At 46.7% G+C, this 22393-nt stretch overlaps 1 protein-coding gene across 1 annotated transcript in view; it reads left to right on the plus strand.

The window, feature by feature from the left end:
• The first annotated feature begins 204 nt into the window (after positions 1-204).
• LOC141084249 (nucleoporin NUP35-like) overlaps positions 205-22393 on the plus strand; it is a 32220-nt gene continuing 10031 nt past the window's right edge. The window contains exons 1-8 of the mRNA XM_073568830.1: positions 205-438; positions 1780-1938; positions 4918-5045; positions 6280-6328; positions 13007-13145; positions 13433-13502; positions 20348-20476; positions 21913-22053. Of these exons, the coding sequence (XP_073424931.1) occupies positions 411-438; positions 1780-1938; positions 4918-5045; positions 6280-6328; positions 13007-13145; positions 13433-13502; positions 20348-20476; positions 21913-22053 (843 nt within the window). The 5' untranslated portion in view covers positions 205-410. The remainder of the gene's footprint in view (positions 439-1779; positions 1939-4917; positions 5046-6279; positions 6329-13006; positions 13146-13432; positions 13503-20347; positions 20477-21912; positions 22054-22393) is intronic.

Here is a 22393-nt window from a genome sequence, read left to right on the forward strand (position 1 = left end):
CAGCATTTACTGACCATGGGAACATGCCCTCAGTCCTCTCCTCACAAGGCTCCATGGTGCAGCCCCTCAGTCATTTCCTCCTCTCCAGTCTCTGTTGCAGCCTCTCGTGTTTTCAGCAGTGACCCAGACACACTGTATGGGCTGCTGACAGGACCTGGAAGGATCCCACACATTTTAAGTTCAACCGTCCTGGTATCAGCTGTAGCTGTGCACACAGTGCACGGCTCTGGAGGCCCCGCCCCTTCCTGTGACATCTCCTTCCCCTCTCAGGAGCAGCTCCATTCTAGACGCTCCCCTACCTCGCCATGAGGGTGACAGGCGCCTGAGATTCGCTGAGCGGTGACGCCGGGCTCTGGGCGGAAGTGTCCGGCCCCTGGGAGACGCACAGTGCACGGCTACCGCCCGGAGACATGGCAGCTTTCCTCTTGGAGTCTGTGGGTGAGTGGAGCGTGGCTGCCTGCTTTGTACTTGCACTGCCGCTATCGCCCCCCATTGGCCAGGGCTGTGCAGTGACCCGAGCTGTGGAGTACAGAGTGGCTTTACTGTCACTATCGGTCTTGGTGAGAGGTGGCCGCTGTCACCGCGGGGTCGTGTCCTCCAGAGCGCTCTTATTTCATTAGTCAGTGTGACCTGACCCCGGGGTCGCTCTTTGCCCCCACAGCGCTGCTCTAGTGTAATGGTGCCGTTAGCTATGTCGTAGAAAGCCCAGCCACAAGCAGAGCTTCAGAAATAGACAAACCTGACAGACACCGGGGCCTTCAGAAGTCCTCGCCTCACAGTCGTTTTGCAGGGAACGATGGGGTACGGACACATTCCACCATTTTCAGCCTTTTCATTCTTTTCATGGTGATTGACAACGGCATGTCAGGCTGCAACTGGAGCCATCTGTATAGCACAGCCAGCAGCCAACGTGTATGGAGCAGGCACAGCTCCTGAGCCTGCTCCATATACATCCGCCCTATAATGTACTGGACCTCTTTATGGCTCTGATGGAGTGTGAGGCTTTTTCTTGCAGGGAGATAACTATGTTGTGCATGCTTCATCACATCATGTTACTCTGCTTTTCTCAGGGCCAGGGGTGTTAACAACTTAGACCTTTATGGCATGGCTGACATGCTTGGGAGCTACACAGAAACACATCTGCACTTGCTGACCCCAGTACTGCCCAGCGATGCAGCTGCTGTAAATGGAGAGGAGACTACTCCTGTGCAACTATCGTCCCTCACTTCTATGGGAGTTCCAAATTTACCAACCAGCGACGTCTCGTTATTCATTTCCCATCTAGATGCTGTGGCCAGTAAGAAGTAAATCCTGAAACTAACTGGCTAGCTTCATGTAACTCTGCCTAGGATGGCTGAGTGTTTCCACCTAGACCCGTGGGTGGCAGACGTTGTGCTGAGCTGCATGGTGTTGGACTGATCCTGCCCTGATAAGAGTAGCTTTTACCATATTCGCCCATATGATTGTGGAAGACAGATTAATAATGTTGCAAATCTCATGTTGCTGATGACTTATTGATAGTTGGCTGGCCACTATCAGGCACTTACTAGGTGGGTGGCTGATCAGTTAGTAGAAATAGGCAGTGACTAAAGAAAAATCATTCATTTGGTCAGAATCAAGGGGCTATAAGACGAGCCTTACCAAGTCAGTCTTCCAAACTTGTATATAATGCTGGTTGCTGACTTTGTAATTATTGTGTGCGGCTAAAGTGTATATCTTGCTGCATGAGAATTGCAATACAGCGTACACTTATATTTTGATACTTTCTTCTTTTTTCAGGTGGAGAATCTATGACAATGGGTTCACCAACATCTCCAAAACCAGGTGTCAATGCACAATTTCTACCTGGCTTTCTAATGGGTGATCTTCCTGCTCCCATAACCCCACAGCCACGACCATCGTTGTCATTTATGGAGTTGCGATCACCGCTGTTGGGAGGTAATGTATGCCGTGACAGATATGAATTAAACCCCTTAAAGGGAATCTGTCACAACTTTTTTGGAGTATGAGCTGCCGGCATTGATATCAGGGGCTCATCTACAGCATTCTATAATGCTGCAGATAAGCCCCCCCCCGATGTAACGTGAAAGATAAGAAAAACACGTTAGATTATACTCACCGGAGGGGGCGGTCCGGTCGATGGGTGTCGCGGTCCGGTCTGGCGCCTCCCATCTTCATATGATGCCGTACTCTTCCCTTCCTGTCATGGCTCCAGCTCAGGAACACTGCTCTGCCCTGTTACCAAAAAAAATATGCAACTTGTCCCGCAAAAACTAAGCCTTCATAAAAATAAGGCTTTAAGTCTGTTCACCAAAAAACAAAAAAGTTACAGCTCTCAGAATATGGCGACAAAACCCCCTACTAAGAAGCATTTTTACTGTGATAGCAGCAAAACCTAAAAAAAAACCTTTTTAAATCTGGTATTGCTGTAATCGCACCAACCCAAAGAATAAATCTCCCTCATCACTTATACCGCACGGTAAACAGCACAGAAATAAGAACTATTCTTGTTATTGCTGTCTAGTTGTTCATCCCAAAAGTTCGGAATAAGGCTCTGCTCACATTTATCCGCTGATCGCTTATGTCAGGGTTTCCATGTAAATTCCCCAAAACCTTTATTCAGACAAAACCCTGCACGGAAACACTTATGAGGCAGGTGGAGTCACTTTGGACTGGTCTGTGGTCCGGCAGTATCCCTTCATTTTAGGCGTCTTTTTAGAGCACAAGTGTGGGGGACCACAGACCTGTGCACGCCTAAAAACATGGAGCCCACCGGAGCAGATGCCAAACAGAGTTTTGTCTGAATCCTATTTTTTGTTGGATTTACATAGAAACCCCGACATAAGTGCTCAGCATACAGCACAAGAATGTGATCCAGCCTTATTCTGGAAGCGCTAGAAAAATATTATGTACCCCAAAATGTTACCGATGAAAACCCTAATTATCCGGCACAAAACCAGCCCCCAGTCAAGTGCATCTTGTCACTGGCACTATAGGGGGTTCCCAGATTACTGCTAAAACAAAGACTCTGGAAAAGTGACATGGCTTTCGCCCCCTCAAATAAAATCCAGTGAATTCTGCACTTCCAAATCCAAATGTCCCCTCCTCCTGAGCTCCTCTATGCCACAGTAAGCGACCACCAGAAACACAAGCTGGGCACAATGTATGGGGTCGTTACACTGTATGAGGACACAATGTATGGGTACTAGACTGGCAGACTTGCAACTCTGAAAAAAAAAAAGCCTGGTGTGGATATTACAAAATAGTCATTTCAGCCGTAGAATAGAGTAATTCATTGAGAGGTGCAGTTTCCACAATGGGGTCATTTTGGGGGGTTTTCTACTATTCTAGCACCATTGGAGCTCCACAAATGGAGCCCGCAAACTATTCTGGCAAAATCTGTGCTCCAATACCCATTTAGGGTCTGTTCACACGTTGCAGATTCTGCTGCGGTGTACAGTACCATTAAATTCAATGTAAAATAAACGCTGTGCACATGCCGCAGAAAAATCAGCGTGGAAACTCTGCGGGTTCATTTCCGCAGCATGTCAATTCTTTGTGTGGATTCCGCAGCGTTTTTACACCTCTTCCGTAATAGGAATCCGCAGGTGTAAAAACGCAGGGGAAATCCACACCAAAACTGCAGAAAATCCACTGGTAAAACGCAGGTCATTTTACCTGCAGATTTAGCAAAATCCTCGCGGAAAAATCCGCAATGTGCGCACATACCTTTAGCACTCCTGCCTTCTCAGCCCTAACGTGCTGCCTAACAGTAATTTCTGACAACAAATTGGGCAGTGCTGCATTCGGGAGAAATTGCGCAAGAAATTGTGGGGTCTAGTGTCACCTATTAGCCCTCGTGTGCCTTACATTTGCAGCAAATACAAAAACTACATTTTTAACACTAAAATGTAAAATTTCCACGTCTCAATGTTATAAAATTTTGTGAGGCATCTATGGGTTCAAAATACTCACTACACCCCCAGATGAATTTCTTGAGGGGTGTAGTTTTCAAAATGGGATCACGTGTGTTTTTTTTTTTTTTTTTGTGTTTTTTTTTACTCTTTAGGCACATCAGGGGCTCTTCAAACGCGACATGACGCCCGCAGACCATTCCATCAAAGTCTGTGTGCAGGAACATGGTCTGTTCGCATCACAGCTCATGGGCAGGGATGGAAGCAAGAGTATACAGACAGGACATCATGGGATGACTTTTTTTTTTTTTTTTTGTAAGGCAAAACATTTCACTGTTTAGAAGCAATGTTTTACCCAAAAGTAAGAATCAGCTGTGATCCCCTGCTGTAATGTATACTCTTTTGCTTCCTCCCCTGCTCAGTAGCTGTGGTGTGATCAGACCATGTTCCTGCACAGTCAGACACGGCCATTACACAGTACACAGCAGGGGCACATTTATAAGATTATCTCAACACAGGAACATTATTTTTTAAATTAATCAAATTATGAAAATTATTATTCCAAGGTCTATTAATTAAAATGAACTTTGTTCTTGGGGAAAAGCCCTGTAGGGGAAAAAAACATTTAGGATCACTGCAACCACAGTTACTGACTTAAAAAAAATCATAAAACAGTGCCAGAATTGTTTGTGTACCCCCAAATTGTGCCTTTTTACTTCAGCTAATGAGCCATCTTATCAGTATATCGGCAGAATACATTTATTACACAAAGTGTTCTAAATGAGCACCAGTAACTTTTGGTAGCTCAGGTTATTGGATCCCTACTGATCTACGGAAGGAAAGTGTGTTGAAAAGTGCAGCACAGCGCTATTCTAGTCAACAAGACTATACAGCCATCACATCCGGTGCCGGGAGCGCTGCTGTGCAGGGAGACTCATATGTGGGACCCATAGGGAGCAAACTCTTACTCTTAGCTAACAACACTTTTTTCATGCAACTTTAGGTGGTTCTCCTCCTCAGCCAGTGGTCCCTTCTCATAAAGAGAAGAGTGGTGCGCCCCCTGTTGGAAGCATATACGATGACGTTTTACTTCCAGGTCTTAACACTACCCCTTTAAGTTCCAGAAGGCTGGTAAAGTATTGTCTTTTATTCAACTGTGTTTAGTTTGATCACTTTTCAGACCATAATCACATTCCTATAACCTATGTAGTTGGTTTACCCCCCCCCCATTCGCTCACTGTTATATTTTGTTACTTATTAGGGAGTTTCATTATTTGCTGCTTGGTGAATAGTAATGCAGTTAGGTCCAGAAATATTTGGATAGTGAGACAAGTTTGGGCATTTTAGCTATTAAAAAAACCATATTCAAGATAATTATATAATATGGGCTTAAAGGGCAGACTCTCAGCTTTAAATTGAGGATATTCACATCTTTATTGGAGTAAGGGTTTAGCAATTACAAATCTTTAATATGTAGCTACCTTTCTTTAATGGGACCTATAATAGGACAGTTATCGCAAAAGTTCTTTGATGGAATAACTGGCTGCATAGGCTCCGATGTAACCTGAAAGAGAAGAAAAACACGTTATATTATACTCAGGAGGTGGGCGGTCCGGTCCGATGGGTGTCGCCATCCCGTCCGGCGCCTCCCTTCTTCATGCGATGACGTCCTCTTCTCCCGTCCTGTAATGGCTCCGGCGCAAGCGCACTGCTCTGCCCTGTTGAGGGCAGAGCAGAGTCCTGTAGTGCGCAGGCGTCGGGGGAGGTCTGGCGACTGCGCACTGCAGAATTCTGCTCTGCCCTGAACAGGGCAGAGCAATGCGCCGGAGCCATTTCAGGATGGGAGAAGAGGACGTCGTCGCATGAAGGGAGGCGCCGGACGGGATGGCGATACCCATCGGACTGGACCGCCCACCTCCGTGAGTATAATATAACGTGTTTTTCTTCTCTTTCAGGTTACATCGGAGGCTTATCTACAGCATTACAGAATACTGTAGATAAGCCCCCGATGTCTATGCCGGCAGCTGAAAGGCCAAAAAAAGGTGACCGATTCCCTTTAATAAACTCCTGGGTTGCTGGTTTGCTCTTTATTGTAAGTAAAATAAGACATTTTATCCCTGCAAATGACTTGCTTGCAATCTTATAGATGGAGCTGCTTTAGTGAATAATTGCAGTGCCCATACCACAAACACATCCCCCTCCAATCTCATTGATGCCTCTGAGACCCGAGAATGTAATCTCCAGCCTGCAGCATCGGCTTCGGGTGCTTCTGGAACAAGTCTGAGATGACATCTGTTATGCTGCAGTAGCTATTGATTACATGTTGGCATGTCTATTAATGTTTTACATTTGTTTTAAATTGCAGACAAATTTTAATGCGGACAGTCCATCAAGCCCATCAACTCCATATGGCTGTAAGTAAAATACTGTCCAATACACAAGCGATAAGTGTTTTGTGTACAGAGTATTTATACTGGATTAATGAAGCTCCACGTTTCTGAACCATTGCTGGTCTATTAGGGAATTGTATATTCAGCATTTATTTAGATCTCCTCCACTATGTACAGTGACTTGGGAATGTATTCACCCCATGGCTTTTTACCTATTTTGTTACATTCCAACCTGTATGTAAATATATGTGTAATCCGATTTGTGTGTGATGCATCAGCACTAAATATTCTAAGTTTGCACACAGGTGAACTTCCTTTCACTAAATGTCACATGGTCCTTGAGTTTACATGTAAGGTACACAGGGCGCAAGTCATGGGCAAGGGGCTGTTGTTTTCCCACACCCTGGCACCCCACACACAAATTGTGTCCCAGAATCTGCAACACCATTAAGCAAGAGGTCCCACTAACCAAACAACACCAGACTCTATTGCTTATTGTTGTTCCAGTTTTTATCTACATACTTGTAGAGTTTGGCTGTTTATCACCCAGGTTTCAGTCTTCTGCACAGACATTTCCTCCAGTAATTACCTACTTGGACCAACGATGATCATTATCACCTGTTGGGTATAATTGGTTTCTTATACACTTATAAAATCCCTGACTTTGTCTTCAAAACAACAAATTCTTCTAGATACGCTTGAAGAAAGGGTGGTATTTATATTCATTTATTATCTATTTCTCCTACGCCTCATTGGGGGACACAGAGACCGTGGGTGGTATGCTGCTGCCACTAGGAGGACACTAAGTAAACCAGAAAAAAAGTTAACTCCTCCCCTACCCTCTCGCTGGCTGGGATTTCTCCAGTTCATGCTTAGTGTCTGTAGGAGGCACTTGTGTCTGGTTTCAGACCCCACCATTTTTATTTTATTTTTGAATTTTCTGTAAATTTTTATTTTTTAATTAACGGAGTGACGGGGGCGACTGTTCCTTTCTACGGCCCGCTCTCCCCCGAACCAACAACAGGCAAGCACATGGAGTAACCCTTCACGTATACTTTCCTGCGACGAATGGGGCTGATTCCTCTGACAATGGTTCCCTTACGGTCGGTACTCCACGGATACGAGGGCTAGCGCAAAAGGAACGTAGCACAGGAGTGCACGGAGAAGGACTTGAGCAGCGCTTTCCAATGCCCTGAATCAGCCCCGCAGCTCTCCATCCCCCCTTCTACAGTCTGGATCGATTTGAGTAGTACCCCTTTAAGAACTCCAGCTCTGCGCGCTGAACACAGGAGTGGAGGTATGGGGTTGGGTCCTTGCCCCCGGGAGAAGCGCTGACTTGGCGTCAGCGGCGGTGCATCGGCCCCCCAGCTGTCGGCGCTTGGGTAGGCCAGAAATTTAGCCCCCGGCTTTTCCGGCCTACTAGGCCGTAATTTCACTAATGTCGCCGCCCCTCCTCTTGGCGCCTCTCACCTCTTACAAGACGCGCAATTCTGATCTCGGAGGCCATGTCCTTTTCCATCAGCGGCCGTTAACCCCTTCAGGAGCGCTAGGCCTGCTCTGGACAGCCGGATACCAGGTGACACCACAGGACCACCGCTATTCCTCCCGGGGGACACAAACAGGACCGGGTAAGCTGCATCTGCCCTCAGATTAAAGCTTAACCCCTTCCCGGCACATTCCCTGCAGATGCAGACAGACTCTGCCGTTAACCCTTTCAGGAGCGCTATGCCTCAATCTCTGGAGGCTAAATGGGCGGTTAATAAGCACACCGTTTTTATACCGTGTGTACCATTTACAAGTCTGCATTACCCAGTGGACAGACTAATCCATTATACACAGACTGTGACCCGGCCTGCGCCGACCTGCGCTCCAACGCCCCTCGCCGCGCTGCTGACGGGCCTCCTGCGCTTAGTACCCCTGAGGGGGCCGCATCCCTATTATGGTCGGTGAAGTCTCTGACCCAGGCTATATTCTTCCTCCGGGAGGACTCTTTAAGTCAGAACCACCAGCTGGGGCCATCCTCGTTCAAGGGATGGTCAGGTCTCTAGAAGGCTGACCCATGATGCGTCTCCGTCACGTTCGCGCCTCTGCATCGGCGCCTTCTGTGTCTCGCTCGCCTTTTTCAGAGGTTCACAGCGAGCACGACTCTGAATTCGAATCTGACTCGTCAGCCCCTCAGAATCCCACATCTGATGAGGAGTCGCTTGATTCTCTTATAGGATCAGTCAACAGGATTCTGAAGTTGGATGAGGAAGATATTCCCGCTCCAGCACATGCTATCTCATTTAAGAAAACCAACCGTGTGCGTAGGTTGTTTACCAGCCGTCCAGAAACATAGGGACCGGCTACATAAATGGTTCTCAGGGCAACAGTCTACTCAGGCTAAATACCCTATTGATACAGACCTAATGAAGGATTGGTTACAGTCCCCTCTGGTGGACCCTCCTGTATCGTGTCTTGCTTCTAAAACACTATCTGTTTCTTAGGATTCCTCAGTCAGAAACTCCTCCGATCTTCAAATTGACTATCTTGCCTTCTTTCGCGGTAATCTGGGTCTTTAAGGCAATGGCCGCTTGGGCAGAAGCCTTAATTGCTTCCCTCCAGGGCACCATCCTTCCTCCGGAGGCAACCACTGTCGCCAGGTAGATAATTCTCGCAGCGGACTTTGTAGTAGACGCTTTTGGTGATGCCGCCAACTGCGCGGCTCAAACTGCCGTTAACGCGACCTCCATTGCACGAGCCCTATGGCTCTGCGGGAGGATGCCGCATCTGAAAGAGCATTGTCTTCTCTCCCCTTTCAAACGGGTCATCCCTTTGGAGAGAAACTGGACTAGCTCTTTTCTGATACTACCGGAAGGAAAAAGTAAATTCCTTCCTCAACACAAGGGCTGTTCGGCCGTTTCACAACCAACAGCCGACGTGTCTTCAATCTTCTCGCCACAATTCCGATTGGTCCTCAACTACCTTCTCTTCCAGATCAGGTCGGTCCCCGCGAGGAGACAAAGGCTCCAAGGTCTCATACAGACCTAACCGCTCTTGGAAACCCAGGTCTAGGGCTTCTGGATCTAAGGTAGCCAGATCTCACAGATCTACCCAATTTCTTGTTGCGGTTTCCGGCAGACACCGTCAAAGTTGGTGGCCGCCTACTTTCCTTCAGCCACACTTGCCTCACAGTTGCCCACGACAAGTGGGTCAGGTAGCTGGTGTCCTCCGGATACAAGATAGCATTTTCTCCCCCCCAACTCGGTTTTTCCTTTTCTATCCCCCAAGGAAAAGACAAGAGCCTTCCTTCGGACTGTTCGGGCTTTGATTAAGGGATGGAGTCATCATTCTGGGCCCTCATCACAAGAGGTTCATGGGTTTTTATTCAAACCTTTTTTTGTGGTTCCCAAAAAGAGACGGGACCATCCGACTCATTCTGGATTCCAAACTGTTAAATCAGTTTGTCAAAGTACGGCGACTCCGAATTAAATCCCTCCGGTCAGTTGTCACTTCCATGGAAAAAGGAAAAGTTCCTAGCATCCATTGACATCAAGGACGCTTACTTTCACATTCCGGATCTGCCTGTCTCCAGCAGTTCCTGCATTTTTGCAATTCACGAGCAACACTTCCAGTTTGTTGTTGGACTCGCCAACGCCCCCAGGGTTTTTACTAAGGTCGTGGCGGCTGTCATGGCCATTCTCTACTCGCGGAGAGTGGCGGTGTTACCGTATCTGGACGACCTGCTCATCAAGGGCCCATCCCTTCCAGCCTGCGAGGAATCCGAGGATATAACAGTAATACACTTTCTTGCCTGGGCTGGAACATAAATTTCGGAAAGTCTTTCCCAAAACCGGCTCAGCAGATGTCCTTCTTGGGAATGATCTTGGACACTTCCTGCGAGTTGGTCATTCTCCCTCGCGGACTCTTTAACCACAGGTTTCTCACACTATTCATTTCAGCATGGGAGTTCTTGGAAAGATGGTGGCCGCGATGGAAGCAGTTCCATTTGCACAGTTCCATCTCCGTTCCTTACAACGTGCGTTGCTGTTAGCTTGGAACAAGAACCTGTTCTCCCTGGATCGTCGGATCCTTCTCTCCCTGCGGGTCAGGCAAGCCCTCAGGTGGTGGGCACTAAGGTCCTCCCTGAATCAAGGGAAGTCTTTTCTCCCAGTAAAATGGTTGGTAGTAACCACCGACGCAAATCTTCTCGATTGGGGTGCGGTCTCTCGTCACCACACGGCACAAGGGTTGCTGGTCGACCCGAAAGTCACGTTTCCCCATCAACAATTTGGAAATACGAGCAATCAGATTAGCTCTACGGAGTTTCCACCATCTCCTCGCAGATCACCCCATCAGGATCCAATCCAACTACGCCACGGCTGTAGCGTATATCCACCACCAGGGAGGTATCCGTAGCAGGATGGCCATGCACGAAGTGAGTCACATCCTCCATTGGGCTGAGTAGAAAATTGGACTGCAGATTTTCTCAGTCGCCAAGGCATCGCCTCGGGTGAATGGCCTCTTCATCCGGAAGTCTTTCAGCAGATTTGTCTTTGTTGGGGAACTCCGGATGTGGATCTCATGGCCTTAAACTAAACAACAAGGTTCCTCGGTACCAGTGATCCTAGTCGCGACAAATTGGCCACGCCGAGCATGGTATGCAGAACCAATACAACTGGTCGCCGACGTCTCCTGGCGACTTCCAGATCGCATGGATCTCCTTTCGCAGGGCCCGAGTTTCCACCAGACTTCTGGGGTACTGTCTTTGACGGCGTAGCCGTTGAATCCTGGTTTTTACCACAGGCTCAGTTCTCTTATGACGTGATTTCCGCCATGATTAGTGCTAGCAAGCCTGTGTCCTTGCGCATCTGTCACCGCACCTGGAAAACCTTTTCGTGGTGCAAGGATCATGGTCGATCACCTCTGGTGTTTTTTTTATTCCGGCCATGTTGGAATTCCTTCAATCCTTAAATCAAACCTCGCGCTTACCTTGCTCAAGGGCCAAATTTTGACCTTGTCAGTACTTTTCCAACGCATAATTGCCACCAGACTTCAGGTCAAGACGTTCATTCTAGGTGTTTCCCATGTGGCGCCTCTTTATAGAAGGCCATTGGGATCATGGGACCTTAACCTGGTTCTTGGGGCCTTACAGGAGGCTCCTTTCGAACCACTGCAGGACGCGTCACTGTCCGTCCTCTCTTGGAAGGTGGTTTTCTACTGGCAAGTGGGTCAGTCAGACAAGTTTAGGAATTGGCAGCCCTCTCCTGTCGTTCTCCGTTCCTGAATTTTCATCAGGAAAAGGTAGTTCTCAGGACGTCGCCGTCCTTCCTGTCCAAGGTCGTCTCCTCTTTCCATCTCGACGAGGAAATTGTTTTGCCTTCCTTTTTGTCCGGCGTCAGTCCATCGCATTCAGAAGACCCTCCACACCCTGGATGTGGTTAGGGCGCTGAGACTGTATATCTCGCGGACAGCTTCCTTCCATAAGTCATATGCCCTGTGCATGCTTTCAGAGGGGCATAGGAAGGGTCTAGCTGCGTCAAAAGCACGCTAGCCAAGTGGATTCGCTTGGCGATTCATGAATCCTTCTGTGTCAGGAACGTGTCTGTCCCAGCGGGGATTAAGGCGCACTCTACCTGGTCAGAGGGCGCCTCTTCGGCCATTTGGCACCAGGCCTCGACAGAACAGGTCTGCAAGGCTGCGACTTGGTCCAGTCTGCATACTTTTTACAAAACATTACCAAATTCATTCTCAGGCCTTTCCACAAGGCTGCGACTTAGTCCAGCCTGCATACCTTTACAAACATTACCTAATTCATTCTCAGGCCTTTACGGATGCAGCTCTCGGCAGACGCAGCCGCCAATCGACAGTACCTCAGTGGTACATGGGGTATTAGCAGATGTATGCTTCCCACCCAGGGACTGCTTTAGGATGTCCCACGGTCTGTGTCCCCCAATGAGGCGTAGGAGAAATAGGGATTCTTGTGTACTCACCGTAAAATCCTTTTTTCCTAGCCAATCATTGGGGGACACAGCACCCACCTTGTTTAGACTATTGGCTCACTGTAGCATTCTTAGGCTAAGTGCACACGTACTTTTTTGACCTGCAGATTTTTCCGCGCAGAATTGAAGAAATCTGCAGGTCAAATGACCTGCACTTTTCCTGCGGATTTCCCCCTGCGGTTTTGGAGAATGGAGCAGGTGGAAAACCGCAGAAAAGAAGTGACATGCTGCATATTTTGAACCACAAGAAAACCGTGCGGAAAAATCCGCAGCGTCTGCACAGCGATGATTTTTTTTTTTTTTTTTTTTTTTCTTCCCATCCCCCCCCTTCTTTTGATTAACATGCTACTGTACATCACAATGCGGATATGCAGAGTTTCTGCGCGGTAAAATCCGCTGCGAATCCGCTGGAAATCTGCATAGTGTGCACATGGCCTTAGGCTTTGACTTAGTTATGGTTATTGTTGACTGTTTATGCACCTACTGCTTTTTTCACCGAACTGGAGAAATCCCAGCCAGCGAGAGTATATACTGCAGGGGAGGAGCTAACTTTTTTTCTGGTTTACTTAGTGTCCTCCTAGTGGCAGCAGCATAACACCCACGGTCTCTGTGTCCCCCAATGATTGGCTCAGTGAAAAGGATTTTACGGTGAGTACACAAAAATCCCTATTTTAGTCTGGTTTTATAATTAATTCGTAAATTAATCTTTTTATGTAAACAGATTCAAGAGCTTTCAGTCCATCGACCATGATGCAGAGCAGAAAAGCCTTATCACCTGCTCAGCTTGATCCATTTCACACACAAGGTGATGCTTTGACCTCCAATGACCACCTGGATGATACGTGGGTTACGGTATATGGGTGAGCTATGTTGTATTTGTTTCCTCCCAACTTATAGGACTAAAGAATAATGCGTGTGAGATATGTTTGGGGAAGCTAAGGATGCCATCTATTGTCCATCACTACAAGTTTCAGTACACTGTAGTAATGAAGTTGATAGATGCAACAGAAGCGTGTACAGACTGTATTATGACTCTTGTAGGAAGCCATCATACATTATCGTGGCCATCTGCAGAAAGCTTGAATGTTTTTTTTTGTTTTTTTTTTTTCTTTTCATTGCATCTTCTGCTTATATTCTTAATTTTTAGGTTCCCTCAAACCTCCTCTTCCTACATCTTACTACAGTTTGCTCAGTATGGGAATATAATAAAGCATGTGGTAAGGATTATTTTCCTGTCGTCTTTGAGTTTATTTCCTGAAGAACGCATATAATGAAGCTACGAAAATGAATAAATGAAAAGATACATTATTATAAATTGACGACTATTGCAATTACTTCTCAATTCATTTGTAATGTATTTTTTCATTTATTATTTTTGCTTGTTTGCTAGGGTAAACTTTTTAAGGGAAACATGTTTTGCTTACTATGGCTTACAATGGCAAGAACTTTTAGAGCACATATTTTGCAGCATTTTGCCAACTAAGAGCAAAAATGTGTTTTTTTTTCATGGACAACACTGGGCTGTAATCTGTTTTCCTGTGCCATAGGCTTTACTCAGACGGCCCTTGTGCTGCCAGATTTAATGGGCTAGATTAGGACTGGACTTAAGCCATAGGTAATTTTGTACAAAAAAACCCCTAAAGTATTTACGGTATTTCTCAGACTACAAGATGCACTTTTTTTTCCTCCAAAATTTTGGAGGAAAGTGAGAGGTGCATCTTATAATCCAAATGTAATAAAAAATTATCTATATATAATATATAAAAATCTATATCTCCCCTGTGGATGGGAGAGCAGCGACTGAGGACCGGGTCACAGGTGGCTGCTGGGGCTATAACTGTCCCCGCTATTAAAGAAAATGAATATTCACTGCTCCCCACACCCTCCTCTATGCACTGAAGCTGATGCTGAGAGGTGGGAGGGACGATGGCCCTGTGGTGCATTGAATATTTATTTTCTTTTATAGCGAGCATAGTTTTAGGCTACTTTCACACATCAGGTTTTCGGCGTCAGGCGCGATCCGGCGTCGTGCCGGAACGCCGGATCCGGCAAATGTTTTGTAAAACCTGATGTTCCGGATCCAGTTTTCTGCCGGATCCGTCTTGTTCTTGACAGACAAAACCGGATCCGTCTCATCCGGTTCATCCGTTTTTCTATCCGTTTTTCGACGGATTACGCCGGATCCGGTTTTTAAAATTGACCCTTGTGGCCTTCCGAACGGGATTGGCTACTGGAAAACTATATATAGAGTGTTCCTACAGCCCTTCTTTGACAGGTTGTCGAAGAGAAAGTGCAGGTTGGAGAGAAGAGCAAGTTACTGGCGAAGATGGATGTTGTGATTGGAAATATTTTGAAGAATTTGGCGGATTTTATAGCGGAGGCGAATCGTTTGAGGGTGATTGTTCTGGAGAAGGAGAGAGCGAGACAGCAGCGCATCAGGCATCGTAGACGACGTTTGTGGATCCACCCCATCACAGCCAAGAGAATGACGCGTGGGGTCTATTCTACACTCTGCATGGACCTTCGACGAAACCCGGATAAATTTTTTGGATATGTGCGGATGAAAATGGAGAATTTTGATTACTTGGTGGAGCGCATTGCACACCTCATAAGAAAAGCGGACACCTATTGCCGCTTCTCTGTTTCACCCGCAGAGCGTCTGATGGTGACTTTAAGGTAAGCCACATTTATTGGATGTGATCGCATCAGAGCACACTTTCACTGCAATCTTGTTGGTGGTAGTTTGTATCTCCAAGTGTTATAGCTGAGTTTTGGTATGTAATGCTGTGATTTTAAACTAATTGATTGTTTTTTTATTCCCCACAGATTTCTTGCAACTGGAGAATCCCTTTCGTCACTGCATTTCCAGTACAGACTCGGGATTTCCACCATATCAGGAATAGTGAAGTACACATGCCGTGCACTGTGGGACTCCTTAGCTGAAGAGTTTTTACCAGAGCCCACAACAGAGAGGTGGATTGAAATTGCTGACAAGTTTCAACAGATATGTCAGTTTCCTAACTGCTTGGGCGCTGTGGACGGGAAACATATCCGCATTGTAAAGCCAGCCGGATCGGGATCGGAATATTTCAATTACAAGAAATATTTTTCAATTGTCCTCATGGCCATCGCTGACGCGGAATACAAATTTATTGCTGTTGATATTGGGGCCTATGGCCGCTCCAATGACTCTCAAGTTCTCAAACTGTCTGCCATGGGGCGTAAACTGTATGGAAACACCTTCCAGTTCCCACCACCTAGACCGCTGCTGCAAACATCTGGTCCACCTATGCCATTTGTCTGTGTAGGGGATGAAGCCTTCCAGCTGTCAGAACACCTTTTGAAACCGTACTCTAGCAGAGGATTGACAAGACCAAAACGCATTTTTAATTACCGCCTCACAAGAGCAAGAAGAATGGTTGAATGTACCTTTGGTATTCTGACAGCCAAATGGCGGGTCCTATTGACTGCGATCAACCTCAAGACAGAAACTGTGGACGAGGTGATCAAAGCTTGCGTGGTACTCCACAATTTTGTTAGCTGCAAGGAACCCATTTCCATTGAGGACACCTCTGAAGAAACCACCTTGCAAGATTACCATGACATTACCACTAGAAGTTCTGTGACGGTTTCAGTAATGAGGGACAATTTTGCACTATACTTTGTCACCTCAAGGCAGAGTACACTGGCAGGATGACAGAGTGTGAAAGATTTGTGCCCTAACCAAACTTGTGTACCAACAGTACCAAAGTTGGCTATCTTGTCATGGTCTCTATTTTTAGCTTTAGGCCACAGGTGTGTACCTGGTTGTGTTTTATGCAAAGTATTTCACCTTTTAACAAAAGTTGTGTACATTGTTAGGAAATCACCAACAATAAACACAACTTTTTAGGTGAAATACTTTGCTTCAAACACAACCAGGAACACAACTGTGGCAAAAAGCTAAAATTTACCCACAGTTATATACCTGGTTTTGAATACCTTTTTACCTTTTAAATACCCTGTATTTAACCTTTTTTTTTAAACATATTTCGCTGCAGAAAGAAATGACAGACAACCAGTGTAAACAATAATTTAACTTTTATTTAAAATATTTTTTTTTTGTAAACTGTTTTTTAAAGTTAAAAAAATTTTTTTAATAAAGGTTTGAAACCAACTGGGCATTTTTATTACAAAACACATCATAAATCTGTGTAGTGTGGGGTGGAAATACTGCTGGAGGGGCTGCGGGACACTTCGACAATGGGAGTGTGGAGAGAGGACTGGGATCGTGGTGGGGAAGGAACAGTTAGAGGTGATGGTGTGGAAAAAGCTACAGAATGGGTGGACATGTGGGAGGCAGAAGAGGTGGTGGGCGGTGGAGTGGAGGGTTGGGCAGGGACTGTAGGAGCAGATGTTGATGGAAAGTTGTACAGGGAAGGAGTTTGGTACGGGGAAGGAGTTTGATACGGGGCAGGTTGCTGGAAGTGGGGAGATGTCTGGTACTGGGGAGGTTGCTGGTACTGGGGAGGTTGTTGGTATGTAATAGGAGGGGGAGGATGGAAAGTGGCTGGAGGGGGTGCAGATGTAATAGGAGGGGGAGGATGGAAAGTGGCTGGAGGGGGTGCAGATGTAATAGGAGGGGGAGGATGGAAAGTGGCTGGAGGGGGTGCAGGTGGAGGAACTACAGTGGTGGGAGGTGGAGGTTGGGAGGTAACCTGCTGTAGAGCACCGTGGCACGAATGCATTACATGCATCTGCTGGGTAGGAGATAGTGTTGCCATGCGCTCCACAACAGACCTGAAAAAGGTGTGGTTTGGCGAAGATCTTGCTTCTGAATGCATGGTTTGCAGAAGTGTCACCTCCAGAATGCTGGAGTTGATCTGCTGAAAGCCTGCGGAGATTTGCTCTGACAAGACTTTTAGACAGTTCTGGAAAGATGCATTCAGATGCAAGAACTCTGGCGCATAAGTCTTTTCCTGACCCCTCTGCCGCTGCCGCCCAGTACCCGCAGGTGTACTAGAGGTGGCAGGGGCAGAAGGGTGGGGTAAAGGGAAAGCGATCTCCTCACCAGCAGCTTCATGTAATGTAGGCGGCCACGATGCTCCTGTGCTGGTGGATGGGACAGATGGGTCGAATGTGTGGGAAGGCTGGGAAGGTGCAGATGTACCGGGGCGGTCGAAGTGTCCCTCGGTGCCGGTCTCCTCAGGGATCGCCTCAGAAGGGTCCAATCGTGCAGGCTCCCGAGTGCTGCTCACCGTGCTGTGGAATAAAGAGAAAAAAACAATTAAAATAGTGACATGGTATGGCCCTGGCTGAAAAAAAAAAAAGTTACATCTAAACATTTTTTTGTCACATGTGGTGTGTAATATTTACCTTCTGGTGAGCATTGTCTCCCGGAGGAACGACAGGGCTCGTGCGTACTTGTACTTGCTCCTGCGTCCTCCAGATCCACTCGGGGTCCGCATCTCTTTATTGAACTCCTTCTTGAAACGATCCCTCACAGACCGCCACCGCTTCACAATTCTCTCCCCTGAAACGAGAAAGGAGTGGTTAGTATACAACATCAGTGTTTCCCAAACGCCAGTCCTCATGGTCCCCAGGGGTCATGTTTTCAGGATTTCCAAAGTAAATAGAAATCCTGAACACATGATCCTTGGGGACCACGAGGACTGGAGTTCAGGAAACACTGGTTTAAATCAAGCAACCGGTACTGTATATACTTACGCTCTTTAATCTGGGCCCGAGCTTCGAGGTCCTCCCAGCGGTCCACAAGGAGCGAACAGATTTCCTCCCAGAGTCGTCGGGTAACGATCAGGTCAGCGTGGTGGCGGTCAGCCATATTCCAGAGTGGCTCCCTTTCTCTGACAAGATCGATGAGGCGGTCCACATCAATCCCTCCATCCTCACCGTCAGAGTCGGGAGCACGCTGTGAAGGCTGTTAAAGAAAAAGACAAAAATAACATAATTAGCCTCCACAAAAGAAATGAAATAAAAAGTGCAAAAAAACAAAAGCAAAAATATTTATACTTACACGCTGGTGACCGCCGCGTTGCTGTCGCCGACGACCTCTTGGCCAAGCACCAGATTGGGAAGACTAGAGAAGAAAACAAAAAATATTATGTCTTTGGATGTAGGCATTTGTTTGCTGTGTGTGGTCTGCAGAACATTGTTTTCTATGTGTTGTGTGTAGTGTGATGTTGTGTTTCTGCGTTTGATGCAAAAAACTTACAAATTGTGAGCCCACTCCAAGTGTCTGTCCACCCCTTCCTTCTTCTTCTGGGAGCTCCTCTTCATCTTGTGATTCCTGTTTTGAAATAAAAGGCAATGAATAGACATATATTACAGAGATGATGGATTTTGGAAATAAAAACTTACCGTCAAACGCTGACGATGCGAGGGAGGGCTCCCAGAAGAAGATGTGCTGTCTTCCTCATGGCCAGACTCCATGGCTGTTTCTGCTGCTGCCATTGCTGCTGCTGCTGCATCTATTGGGCGGCTGTTGAATAAAGAGAAACAAAGGGCCAATGAATATCTTGATATTCCATAGCCCTAGTTTGGAGGAATGGGGGATTTGATAATTACCGTCTCTCATCTGCTGCTGGACTCCCCTCCCGTTGTTCAGCATGCTGCTCCATTTGGGGTGGTGCTGGTGCTGCTGCAGATGTCTGCTGCCTTCTCCTGCTCCTGGTTCTTGGCTTGGGTGGCATGTTGGGTGTGGCTGAGGGTCCCACTGTCTTGCTTTTATATATGTCTTGTGGGCAGAGCTACTGAGCATGCTCAGACCAAAGAAACCGGATCCGGCCGTCGCCGGATCAGGCGCATTGCGGCGCTCATAGGCTTTCATTGTATGAAAAAGCCGGATACGCCGGATCCGGCGTGTCCGGCTTTTTCGCCGGAGACAAAAAACGTTACAGTAGCCATTTTTTCCAGACGCCGGATCGCGTCACATTGCCGGATCCGGCGAAAATCGGATGAAACGCATGGCCATCCGGCTCGATCCGGCTCTAATGCAAGTCAATGGGGGGGAAACCGGATCCGGCATTGCATTTCGCCGGATCCGTTTTTTGTCAAAAGCGCCGGATCGCGCCTGACGGCGAAAACCTGATGTGTGAAAGAGGCCTAAGTCGCAGTCACGTTTGCCCACTATTGAGGAGAATGAATATTCACTTCTCTCCACTCCCATGCGTGTGGAGAGCAATGAATATTCATTCTGAGTAATAGCAGGCACAGTGTTAGCCGGTGCCGCTGGCTTCCTGCAGTGGCTGGGCAATTGTGTGCTTGCTGTTAGAGGATGAATATTCACGGTTCTCCATGCCCACCATCCCGTGCACGGAGCGCAGTGAGTATCCTGGAAGCTGACCTCAGCGTGTGTGGGGGTGCATGGCAGTGATGTTATACACTGAAATCAGCTGCTGGCATCATAACAGGATGCTGCTCTTCGAGGGAAGGTAAGTAGAATGGTTTATTTATTTGGGTGCAGCGTAATGGGGGCCATATATACCAGGATAGGGATGAGGGAGCCATGTATGCCAGCATGGTGATGAAGGGATCATGTGTACTAGGATAGGGATGAGGGGGCCATGTATACCAGCATGGGAGGGGGTGGCATGTATACCAGAAAGGTGTATGGGGGCTATGTACACCAGGATTGGAGATTTATATATACCAGAATGATGAGCCATATATAGCAGTATGTGGTGGCCACGTATGCTAGGATGGGGGCTGATGGCCAAGTATACCAGGATGGTGCATGATGGCCCTGTATACCAGGATGGTGCGTGATTGCTATGTATACCATTATCAGGATGGGGATGGGTAGCCATATATACCAGGATGGGTAGCCATGTATACCTGGTGTGGGATATATATATCAGGAATGGGGGGCATATAACTATCCGGATGGGGGATATTAATCTTAGCAGTGTCAGAACATCCCTCCCTTCTCTTAACAGTGTGTCATGAGCACATTGTTTGCTTCAATTTTTTCCTCCTCGAAAACCTAGGTGCGTCTTATAATCCAAAAAATACAGTTAAACTGATTTGTTAAAATATATTTAAATTTCTTTTTTCTATTTGTTAGATGTCAAATGCTGGAAACTGGATGCACTTACAATACCAGTCTAAGCTGCAGGCAAGGAAAGCTCTAAGTAAAGATGGCAAAATATTTGGCGATTGCATTATGATCGGTGTAAAACCTTGTATAGATAAGGTATTTGTCCTTCTTCTACACGGTCTTCTTTTCACACATAGATACAGATCTATATGAAACAGATGCAGCAATGGAGGGTGGAAATAGATGGAAAACAAGTAGGTCAGAAGCTGCACTGTTTAGCTACACCAAGGGTACACCGAGCCCCTGTGCTTGGTTTGAGGAGTCATTTTACCCTGACAAACTCCTTTTTAAGTTCAGAAGACTAGTGGTGCAGCATCATACATGGCCACATATAGACTTGTGGGTAAGTTGCTGCAGTGAATAGGCCGCTCCAGCAATCTCTCATGCCCTTTTGTCCTGCTATTGGGCCCCTCAATTTAAGGATTTTGTAAAATTAAGGAAAATCCTTTTTAAGTCTTTAAATATTAATCTGTAGGGTTATTGAGAAGCACCCTTGGTAACTGCAGCAAAGTAACCACATGAGGGCTGTGAATGCCACGTTGAATATAACCCCAATTCCATAAGTCACTAGAGTTGAGCGAGTAGCTTTGGTTTCTCGCTTTTTTGGCAAGCTATAGCGCTTGCCGAATTAGCTACAGCAGGAACCCGGCTTCCTGGATCGCGCTGGCTCAACAGCTGATCGCCGCCGCAGCTTCATCACTGTCACAGCACATGCATGGAGAGCCTGTGTGTTGGGCTGTCCATACATGTGCTGTGACTGTGACACAGCCGCGACACATGCACCTGCAGAGCCGCAGATAGCTGTTCAGCCGGCGCGATCCAGGAAGCCGGGTTCCTGCTGTAGCTTATTTGGCAAGCGCTATAGCTTGCCGAATAATTGAGGACCCGAAGATATTCACTCAACTCTGTCACTAGATTTAAAGAGTCTTTCCTATGTCAGCCTTTTTGTGGCTGAGATGAAAATGAGTCTAGGCTCCAGTCACTGGAAGTGTTTTCTTCTCAAACTAATTTTCACACATAGATACTGATCTATATAAAACAAGTGAATTTCTGGACAGCGACGGGTGTAAAATAGTGATGAGCGAGCATGCAAGTGTCTTCGGCGTGTTCATATAGTATGTTTGAGCCCCCACATCTGCATGTCTCACTTCTGTTCTACAGCTGCAACACAGGCCGGGATTGCCTAATAGACAGTCCTTGCATATGTTGTGGCTGTTGAAACGCTGTCGTTCGCTCATCACTATTGGAAAACAAGTAGGTGGGAATGTGCGGTGAACTACTCAGTGATGCCAAGGGTGCACCGAAAGCCTGTGGTTGGTTAGAACAGTAACCATTTATTTCTACATCTGTCGTCTTTCTGTATTTCCACTTCCAGGGACCGGATGCAGCTATTTTGATAACGGCCATAAAAGGCTTAGATAGGAATAATCTTTTAATGAAGGGATGTTTGTCTAGAATGTGTATCATCATTTTATTACTGATATCCTTTACAGTCTGGACTGTAGATTAATCTACTGCGACTTTGCTTTCAGAGTTTAATGGAAAGCACTGAGAAGGCGCCTGTGTCCTCAGTGTATTCATGCGTCACTCCTCGTGTAAAATCCATAAGCTCCCCTCGATCAGGAATGAGACCTCTTGCTGCAGCTTATAGGGCCTCAACTAGTCCCTACAAGGTATTTTTATTTTCCATTGACTTTGATGGTGTGCTGTATACTGTTTCCACCTACTGACCTGACCAGACCAGCCAAGTGGGCATAACATTACCAGTCAGGACCACCACAGTATTTCCTGCCTCCGAGCACTTACAATTAGTGTTTCTCTCCTCTGCATTACACAGCTTACCAATACATTGAGTAGGTGGAGGATGCTTTTATCACATCATGGAATCATAGAAAAACCTTTACTGATTCATACAAGGTTTCCTCAACCTTTCTCTTCTCTTCCCCTTTTCTGATAATGCTATGCTGACCCCTCACATTGTGTACCCAAGTACACTTGCACAGAGGATTACTT

This window comes from Dendrobates tinctorius, unplaced genomic scaffold (assembly GCF_039654945.1).
Source record: "Dendrobates tinctorius isolate UK_male_01 unplaced genomic scaffold, ASM3965494v1 ptg000022l, whole genome shotgun sequence".
Lineage (NCBI taxonomy): Eukaryota > Metazoa > Chordata > Amphibia > Anura > Dendrobatidae > Dendrobates > Dendrobates tinctorius.